A 10,149-nucleotide genomic window follows, 5' to 3' on the forward strand; every position below is an offset into this window, starting at 1 on the left:
TCTTGGTATGTTGTTGTTTTATTGCTGATGGCTGCTGCAAATAAAGATTCATTCATTCATTCCCGGAGGAGAGATGGACAGCTGAGCGGCTCCTTTGCATCCGCCCAGCTCAGCTGAGCTCTTCGACAGGGGCGCCTCTGCCCAAGGCGCGTCTGCAGGGGGCGCTGTCTGGCCAGGAATTTGGCCCTTGGAACGACCGGAGACACGAGGCGGCGCTGCTGCGTCTTCGGAGGAGGAAGGAGGAGGAGGGGAACACGTGTCTCGAGATGCGCATCCCGGGAGCATCCATGTGCAGGCGCACCGCAGGGGGACGCTTTGCTAGCCGCCCAGAATTGCTGGGGTATAAAATTATATCAATATTAATATTAATTTTGATATTAATATTTATTATTAATATATTAATATTAAAATATATTATTAACATAGTAATATTAGAATACATCATTGCTATATTATTAGAATATATTATTTATATAATTATATATTAATATTAATATTGATAACAACAACGAAACAACAATATTATAACATTATTATTATTATTATATTAGGATCCTTTGGGAGTTGAGAAATTTAAGAAAGAAGGAAACTGAAACCTGCCCGGTGCCCCCGACACGAGCCCCTCCTCTCCTTCCGGGTCCCCTCGAGGCCATCCAAACGACCCCCTCCCCGGCTCTCAATGCGCAGCCGCGCCCTGGGGAGCGGAGGCGTCACAGGGGACCCGGAAGCAGCCGATCCCGGCGCGAGTCTACCCAAACGCGACCGAGTCTATAGTATAGGCGTGGCTCCCTCGGCGCAGGCGCAGCGCCGCCTCCCGGGCATGCGCGGACGGGCGGCGCAGGCGCAGTGCGGGGGGGGGCCAGCTGCTGGGCGAGGGGCTTCGGGCCGGGGCCGCGCGGCGGGAAGAGAGGTGAGCCCCGCCCCCTCCCCGGCCCCGCCCCCTCGGGGACCCCCCCCGGGACCCCCCCGGCCGGCAGCGGCGCCTCCTCCTCCTCCTGCTGCTGCTGCTGCTGCCAGCCCGTGCGGGAGAGGCTAGGCTGGGTCGGCTGGGAGGGGGAGAGGGAGACCCCCCCCGCTTCCCGGGCCCCGCGGGAGGGGCCTCTCCTGTTCCCCCAGCCCCGCCCCCTCGGACACCCCCCCCCCGGCCGGCAGCGGCGCCTCCTCCAGCTGCTGCCAGCCCGTGCGGGAGAGGCGGGGGGGGAAGAGGGAGACCCCCCCTCACCCCCTGGCAGGCCGCCCCCCCCGCTTCCCGGGCCTCTCCTGCCCCCCTCCCCGGCCCCGCCCCCTCGGGGACCCCCCCCCGGCCGGCAGCGGCGCCTCCTCCTCCTCCTGCTGCTGCTGCTGCTGCCAGCCCGTGCGGGAGAGGCTAGGCTGGGTCGGCTGGGGGGCGAGGGAGACCCCCCCCACCCCCTGGCAGGCCGCCCCCCCCCGCTTCCCGGGCCTCTCCTGCCCCCCCGCCCCATCCGGGTCCTTTCCAAGCGCCCCCCCACCCGCCTCGACCCCCCCGCCCCACTGGCACTTGACCCTGTCACGGGGGGGGGGGGCTGGCAGTAGGAGCAGGGCCGGATCGAGGTCGGATGTGGCCCTCAGCTCCTGAAGGGGCCCTTTCCATGTCCAGCTGTCCTTTGTCCACAACAAATGGACCCTCTTTTCTGTGTCGAATAAATGCTATACAGTATGTTCATTGATGGACCTCGTAGGTATCTCAAGCCATTGGCACATCACAGAATAGGTATTTTATCAAAGTAATTGTAGAAATCAAATACTATGTATTAATAGTGAAATACAATTAAGAAGAAGTATATTAATCGTGGGGACGCGGGCGGCGCTGTGGGTTAAACCCCAGAGCCTAGGGCTTGCCAATCAGAAGGTCGGCGGTTCGAATCCCCGTGACAGGGTGAGCCACAACTGGAGCTAATGGTCAGGGGCCCCTTTACCTTTATATTAATCGTGAAATGTTTATTAAGCTCCAACTTAAAATGATCTTTTATTCATAACGAACTTAACAATGCAAACGCATTGGCATTGGGCAATGACAAAAGTTCCTTTAGAAACACAATTTGCAAAGACTCATAATCTAGTCCCCAGAAACTTGCTATAAAGTGAAGTAATAATAGCAAACCAGGGATATTTGAGGGAGCAGGCAGCGCCCATTGCTTACATCATAGGAGCCGACACAACACGAAACACTGTCTCTGTATGTAGGTTTTAGTTTATTAGCTTTCGTATCTTATATTTTGGAAATATACTTCCAGGTTTTTTGCTTTAATTTCTTTTGAGGGGGGCCCCAAGAGAGTGGGGCCCTAAGCTAGAGCTTGTTTAGCTTATACCTAAATCCAGCACTGCATGGGGGGGGGCAGCAATAGGAGGCAGGATGGGGCTTACAGATTCTCTCCCCATCCAAAGTGTGGGTGCTGCTGCAGAAAGCACCTTATGCCCCCCCTCCCCGAGTTGGGGGGAGCCCTGTAGCAAAAGCCTCTGGTGTTCAGGTCAGACGCTGAGAGACCAGGCAAGTTGCACGTGTGCAGCCCATGAGGGTCCCCCCCCAAAGGGAGGGGGCTTTTCTCCTTTGAGTGCCCTGGTGGCACCGGAATGGCTTCCCAAACTGCCATTGTTTGGCTGCCATTTGTGCTGCGTTTGGGGTCCTTGGAGACCCCATGAGGACCAGCAGCCCTTCCTTGCCTGCTCCTGCCCGGGAGCTGTTCCTCCAGAATGTGGGAGGGCACCTGCCTGGCATGCAGGAAGTCCCGCCTTCAGCCCTGGCAGAATATCCAGGAAAACCTGGGACAGAACCTGTCCTGAAATCCTGCAGAGACGCGACCATTCATCAGTGTGGGCAGTACAGTATTGAGGGACACGGGTGGCGCTGTGGTCTAAACCACAGAGCCTAGGACTTGCCGATCAGAAGGTCGGCAGTTCGAATCCCCGTGACGGGGTGAGCTCCTGTTGTTCGGTCCCTGCTCCTGCCAACCTAGCAGTTCGAAAGCACGTCAAAGTGCAAGTAGCAGAAGTGGCTTAGTCATGCTGGCCACATGACCTGGAAGCTGCACGCCGGCTCCCTCGGCCAGTAAAGCGAGATGAGTGCCGCAACCCCAGAGTCGGCCACGACTGGACCTAATGGTCAGGGGTCCCTTTACCTTTACCACTGTATTGAGCTAGATGGGCTACTTGTGTTTGTTTATTTTGCCAAAGTTATGCACCACTTGAGTGTAGGAAACACCCCCCACCCCAGGGTTTCACAGAAAAAGAAGACAGGACAGATTGATAACCATATGTCTTGGATGCTTTAACTGAGATTCCTTCCAACTCAACAGCTCTCTGGTATAAAAAGTTAAAATACTGAAACAGATAAAAATTCACATCAACTTTCTAAGCACCTTTAGGCAGCCTTGTCTGCTTGACGTACTTGTACTGAAGGTCTGACTCGGCACAGGGAGGCTCTTTTGCTCTTGTTATGAACCCTGCCTGCTAGCCTCCCCTTGGGGCATCTGGTGGGCCTCTGTGGGGACAGGATCCTGGATGAGGCGGGGGGTCAGCCTGACCCAGCTGCATGGCTCTTCTCACGCCCTGATGTTCCCTTGCAGCTCTCAGAGCCAGCCCAGCCCCCCAGCGCCATGGAGAAGTTTGGCATGAACTTTGGGGGCGGTCCCAGCAAGAAGGACCTGCAGGAGACCATCGAGGTGCAGAAGAAGCAGCTGCTGCAGTACCAGGGGCGCCTGAAGGACGTGGTGCGGGCCTACAAGAGTCTCCTCAAGGAGAAGGAGGCGCTGGAGGCCAGCTTGAAGGTCCTGTCGGTCTCCCATGAGGTGGACGCCGGCCTGGGCATTGGCGTGGCCCAGCCCCTGGGGGTGGCTGGCTCCTCTAGCCCGGACCTGAGTGAGGACCAGAGCTCGGTCCACAGCGAGGACAGTCATGGGACAGCTGCCAGTCTGGCCAGCGTGAGGGGGGACCTGGTGGGCATGGAAGAAGGGACGGTGGCAGTGGCAACCGCAGCCTCTCCCTCGAAGCGGGAGGAGACCAGCAGCTCCGAAAGCAGCGGCGTGAGCTCTGGCAGCGGGGAGCTGATTGTGGGGGGCACCGGTGAGTCGGACAGGAGGGTCCTGCAGCTGAAGACTCAGCTGGCCACGCTGACCAGCGCCCTGGCCACCGTCACGCAGGAGAAGTCTCGGATGGAGGCCTCCTACCAGGCCGACAAGAAGAAGGCCAAGCAGGAAATGGAGAGCGCCAGCCGCAGAGCCGAGGAGGAGAGGAGCCGGCTGGAGGCCGAGGTCAAGGAGGCGCAGGAGCAGCTGGCCGAGGTCAAGGCCCGCCTCATCGCGCAGCAGCACGACCGGGCGCAGGAGCAGGGCGACCACGCCGTCATGCTGCGGGAGCTGCAGCGCCTGCTCCAGAGCGAGCGCGCCCTGCGCCAGGAGGCGGAGCTGGGCCTGGAGGAGGCCCGCGAGGCCCTGGCCGGGAAGGCGGGCGTGGCAGACCGGGCGGAGGGGGCCGAGCACCAGGCCCGGCAGCTGGGCCGCGAGGTGGAGGAGCTGAGGCAGGAGCTGAGGGCCCTGCGGGAGGAGAGCGCCCGGCCGGATCCGCAGGTGCAGGAGTTGCAGGCCGAGGCGGCCAGCCTGAGGAGCCACTTCCAGGCGCAGCTGCTGCAGGAGATGCGGAAGGTGAGAACAGGGCAGGGAGCGGAAGGGGCCCTCTCTCCCAAGGGGGTGGGTTTGCCTTCCTTGGGCGGCCACTGTGATTCCTGCACTGCTGGGGTTCGGACTACCGTATTTTTCGCTCCATAAGAAGCACCAGACCATAAGACGCACCTAGTTTTCAGAGGAGGAAAACAGGGGAAAAATATTCTGAATCAAATGTTGTACAAAACTATTTAATAAACTACTGGTATATCAGAGTGAGATTGAGAGGGACAGGAGCTATATGTTTGTTTAGTGTGCACTCTCAAGGAGCCAGCGGATCAGCTGAGACGCTGGGGGATTTGCGTAATTTTTCCCTCTCCATCATCCCCTGCCCTCCCATCCCCAGCAGCCTTCCTGTTTTACCTCCTGGTTTTCACTGCGCTTGTGGCTCAGAGCTCAAGGTTGGTTTTGTTTTTGCTGCTGGTTGCTTAAATTTTATCCTTCCCGATCCAACCCCTCCTGTGCCCTGCCGTCCCTCTGCAGCCTCATTGCTCCATTTAGGGAGCGTGCAGACCTTTGCTAGCTGAGGCTGCTGCTGCAGCTGTTGCTGGCTATGCACCACTTTCAAAAGCGCCTGCTGGCTTTGAATCGCCTGCCTCCTCCCGGCTCGCTGTAAAGCAAGCAAAGCGAGAGCCTCGTAGAGCATGTAAGCGGCTCTCACTTTGCTTACTTTCAGAGAGTGACAGACGGGAGCCACAGCTCCTCCTGGCTGTACAGCAAAGCAAAGCAATGGATCCAAACTACAAGAAAGAAGATTCCACCTAAACATTAGGAAGAACTTCCTGACAGTAAGAGCTGTTCGACAGTGGAATTTGCTGCCAAGGAGTGTGGTGGAGTCTCCTTCTTTGGAGGTCTTTAAGCAGAGGCTTGACAACCATATGTCAGGAGTGCTCTGATGGTGTTTCCTGCTTGGCAGGGGGTTGGACTCGATGGCCCTTGTGGTCTCTTCCAACTCTATGATTCTATGAAAGCTAGAGCCGCGCAAAGCGGGACAGAAGCCCTGTAAGCGGCTCCCGCTTTGCTTGACTGACGGGAGCCATGGCTCCGGTCCAGTGCATTCGCTCCATAAGACGCACAGGCATTTTCCCTTTCTTTTTAGAAGGAAAAAAGTGTGTCTTATGGAGCGAAAAATACGGTAGATGACTCAGGGAGTCCCTTCCAGCTCTGCAAGTCTGTGATTCCCTCCTGAGCGGAGCCCCAAAGCAGGCACAGTCCTTTACCTACATGGTCCCTTGACTTCTCCAGCTCACCACAGGGTGGGGGTCACTCTTACTGGCCCCCTCCATAAGGCCTGTGGACGTCATGCCAGCATGGAGCCTTTTGGGGGGAAGAGCAGCCTTCGCCAGCCTGGTGGCCTCCAGATATTTTGGGCAGCAGCTCCTGTCCTCTGTGGGGGCAGTAGGTTGGCCCAGGCTGGTGGCATGACTCCCTGGCAGAGCCAAGCGATGCTTCTTCCCCACCTCCTGGCCAGGCTGGAGATCCTCCCAGGCAGGTGGAGAAAGCCTTTGATAGTGTTTCTTGGTCATTCTCGATTAAGGTAATTGAGAAAATGGAAACAGGTAATTCTTTCCTGGCTGGAATTGAAGAGATCTATACTGATCAATCCACAGATATATTCTTTCGGACAAATGCCAAATAGAAAAATGAGACAAGCTTGTCCCTTATCTCTGTTGTTTATTATGGCATTAGAAATAGTGCTTCGGAATATAAGGAGAAATAGGGAACTTAAAGATACTGAGGTGGGACGTAGAGTCTATAAACTTAGGGTGTTTGCTGATGGTGTGGTGTTGACATTGGAGCAACCTTTGGAGAGTGTTCTGAAAACATGAAAAGAAATCAAAAGGTTTGGAGACGTGGCAGGTTTTATTTTTTTATTTTTTAAAAAATAATTTTTGTTAAAATTTCAATCAGAAATTAAACAACAAAGAAAGAAAGGAAAAACATCAAAAAAAATATACACAGATACACCATACAAATCTCAAAGAGAAAATAAAAAAACACAAAAGACAAAAATCAACAATAAAAAAGAACATAACAATTAAAAACAATATCTCTTTTCCATTTCCGTTTTTAAATTTACTTATTTTCTGGACTTCCTCGTACCTCCCTCTTTTGTATTCCAATCCAAATTGTTTGTCCAGCAATTTCTTTTCCACCTTTTTAATCCCAGTCTTTAATTTAATATAATATTAAAATATATAACTTCAACTTCTTTAAACCTAATCTTTAGTCTTAATGTAATGTAACATTAAAATTTTACCTCTTAATTGTCAAATTTCCATTTCATTAAACATCTTTAATCCTAATCTTTAGTCTTAATCTGTCATTAACCTTAACCTGTACAGCTGGAAACCGCTTATTTTCAGTCCAACATCACTCTAACATTCTTTGATTTTGCAATGTTTCTGAAGATAGTCTTTGAATTTCTTCCAATCTTCCTCCACCGACTCTTCTCCCTGGTCACGGATTCTACCAGTCATTTCCGCCAATTCCATATAGTCCATGAGTTTCATCTGCCATTCCTCCAGCGTGGGAAGTTGTTGTGTCTTCCAATACTTTCCGATGAGTATTCTTGCTGCTGTTGTTGCATAGGAGACGTGGCAGGTTTTAAAACAAAACCAGGCTGGGTGGGTTCCCGCTGGCCTCATCCAGCAGCCTCTTCTCATGTCCTTCTGTTTCTCCTCCCCCCGCAGACGGCTCAAGCGGAGGATCGGATCCAGCTGGAGGAGCAGCGGGTGGCCAGCTTGGAGGCCCAGATCTCGGAGGTCTCTGAACTCCTGGGCACCTACGAGAAAGCCAAGCAGAAGGACCAGCTGGCCATCCAGAAGCTGAAGGACCGCATCGCCCAGCTGGACCTGGAGAACAAGACCCTGGCCATGGCTGCCTCCGGCCGCTCCCCGCTGGACCTCGCGGCCTTCGAGGAGAGCAGCCTGGACGTCAACGTCCTGAAGGACCGCATGGAGAAGCTGAAGGAGATGCTGCAGGAAGCCACCAAGCACAGCCCGGCGTCCGCCCAGGAGATCGAAGCCTTCTGCAGGCTGGAGCCCCCCAAGAGTGGCACGGAGACGGGGGACGGCGAGAAGGCCACCGCGGCCTACTACCAGCAGGAGCTGAAGCAGCTGAAGGAGGAGTTTGAGAGGTACAAGCAGAGGGCCCAGGTGGTCCTCAAGAACAAGTCGGCCAAGGACGGGAGCTTGGCCAAGGAGCTGGAGGCGGCGCAGGAGCAGCTGGCCGAACTGAAGGAGAAGCACGTCGCCCTGCGGCTCTCCTGCGAGGAGGGCGCCCGGCAGCGTCGCCAGGAGGCGGAGGCCTGGCGCCAGGAGGCGGCCCGCCTGCAGCAGCAGCACAGGCAGGAGCTGGAGAGGAGCCAACTGGGCTTCCAGGAGAAGGTCCTGCGCCTGGAGGAGGAGGTGCACAAGCAGCGCGACCGGGCGCTGGCCGTCCTGGCCGAGAAGGACCAGGAGCTGGAGCAGCTGAGGGCCCTGGTGCTGCCGTACTACGGGCTGCAGGGGCCCAAGCAGGGCCCGGCCCAAGCGGGAGGGCCCCAGAGCGGGGACCCGAAGGGGGACGAGGGGGACGTCTCCCTGGAGACCCTGACGCAGGCCCTGCACCTGGCGGCGCCCAAGGAGCCGGCCTTCCTGCTGTACACGGAGCAGCTGGCCCGGAAGGAGGTGGAGGCCTCCGCCCTGAAGAAGCAGAAGCGCAGCCTGGAGGCGGCCGTGCGGCAGCTGCAGGAGAGGCTCCTGGAGGAGGCCGAGCGGCACCGGGAGGAGGTCTCGGGCCTGCAGGGCCGCCTGCAGAAGAGCGCCCGGGACCAGGGCCGGGAAGGCGCCAACCTGGAGTACCTCAAGAACATTTTCTACCGCTTTCTGACGCTGACGGACTTGCTGGGGCGGCAGCAGACGCTGACGGCCATCTTGACTATCTTGCATTTCAGCCCCGAGGAGAAGCAGGCCGTGCTCAGCCAGGCAGGGGGCGCAGGCAGCTGGTGGCCTTCGGGGAAGAGGTGAGCCCCCTGGGCTGCCGTGGGGCCGGCTGCTCTGCCCAGAGGGTGCCCAGGTGCCAAGGAGGAGGAGGTTGCGGGTCTGGCAGTTCCTGTACCCGCAGCTGTGGGCTCTGAGCGCCTTTCTGCTGCCAGGATCCGCCCAAGAGCCATTTCTTGAAAGGGACCATGATCTGGGAGATGGGGGGATTTTGAATCAAGTGGGGGTTTTTTTGGGGGGGTGTCTTCTTTTGCCAAATGGGGGAATTCTTGCAGGCTGCGTTTGGGGTTTTCTTCTTCCTGCCTCTCAAGCTTCAACTTGGTTTGTGATCTGTAAATAAAAAGGACCAGCAACCAGAGACTGTGCTGTGGGCAAATTCCTCTTGGTCTTTGGGAGCAGGATGCGGCACGTGGGGCACCCAGGGGTGGAGCTGGGGCGGGGGGGCAGAGGAAGAGGGCCCCTCTCCAGGGTCAAAGGGCTTCTTCGACTTGGGAGGTGGCTCCTTGGGAGCTGGGTGAACTCAGGGAGAGGAGGCCAGCCACTCCACATCATGGGGGGGGGGCATGTGGCTCTGCTGACCAGGCTGGCCCCCATCGCAGGAGGGTGGGGGGCAGAGCACCCTGCGGATTTGCCTGGCGAGGGCTCAGCGCTCGGCATCCCCACCTGGAGAGGGCCGGGGTGCGTGTGTCGGGCTGGGAAGAGCTCCCTGCCTGAGGTCCTGGGCCAGAGGGGTGGAGAGTTGGGCAACGTCCCGGGATCTGAATCTCACACAGAACCCTCCAGGGTTTAGGCACTGGAAGCTGCCATTCCTGCATTGCAGGGGGTTGGGCTGGATGACCGCACGGGTCCCTTTCTAAAGTTCTATGAATCTGTGAGCATCTTGCGGGGGACAAGCTCCAGTGGCCGTACTCTGGCTGAACGCCCAGCCCTGGGATTGGGAAGGCCCCATTGCGGGTGCCACCCCATAGCCAGGCCTGCTGCTCTGTGGGTCCAGGGTGGGGGGCTGCGCTCTGCCACTTGACGCTGGTGGCCTGGCTTTGTCAAGCAGGGCAGAAGCGGAAAGGAAACATTTGCCAGCTCTTGGATTCGCAATGAAGGTGAAGGAAAACACACGTCAGCCACTTGAGGACGGTTTTGAAATGCGCTTGGTCCCTGTGGCACTTTTGATTTTGCAAAACAGCTGTGATTCCTGCACTTCAGGGGCTGGGCTACATGAGCCCTGGGGTCCTTTCCGACTCTTGTGATTCTGCAGTCCCCTGTAACCTCCCAGCTGCTGCGAGGGGCAAAGTGCCTTCATGGGCCTCTGCTCATCCTGCACGATGCCTCTCCCTGACTGCAGGCCCAGGTTTTTCTGCAGCGCTCAGGGCACCTGTGGAACTCCCTGCTGCCAGGTGCCCAGAAGCTCAGCAGCGTTACCTGGCTTCCAGAAAGGCAAGGCCTCCCTCCTGCCCCCCAAGTAGCAGCTGCCTCAGAGGCTCCTCATCCCTGCA

The 10,149-nt window shown here is 56.9% G+C and overlaps 1 protein-coding gene across 2 annotated transcripts; it reads left to right on the forward strand.

Annotated features, from left to right (window-relative positions):
* Window positions 1-820: 820 nt before the first annotated feature.
* On the forward strand, window positions 821-9,017 carry GCC1 (GRIP and coiled-coil domain containing 1; the record flags this gene model as incomplete). 2 transcript variants are annotated; one of them, XM_081022770.1, is made up of 3 exons in its annotated part: window positions 821-910; window positions 3,585-4,658; window positions 7,370-9,017. In XM_081022770.1, 3 exons carry the CDS (start codon window positions 821-823, stop codon window positions 8,684-8,686), a joined length of 2,481 nt encoding a protein of 826 aa, XP_080878896.1. In that variant the 3' UTR covers window positions 8,687-9,017. The 2 variants fall into 2 exon arrangements, with proteins under 2 accessions (XP_080878896.1, XP_080878897.1); XM_081022771.1 differs by lacking the exon at window positions 821-910 and adding an exon at window positions 1,619-1,732.
* Between the last annotated feature and the right edge of the window lie 1,132 nt (window positions 9,018-10,149).

The sequence above is a fragment of the Podarcis pityusensis genome (assembly GCF_964106645.2).
Source record: "Podarcis pityusensis genome assembly, chromosome: 10".
NCBI classification, from domain to species: domain Eukaryota; kingdom Metazoa; phylum Chordata; class Lepidosauria; order Squamata; family Lacertidae; genus Podarcis; species Podarcis pityusensis.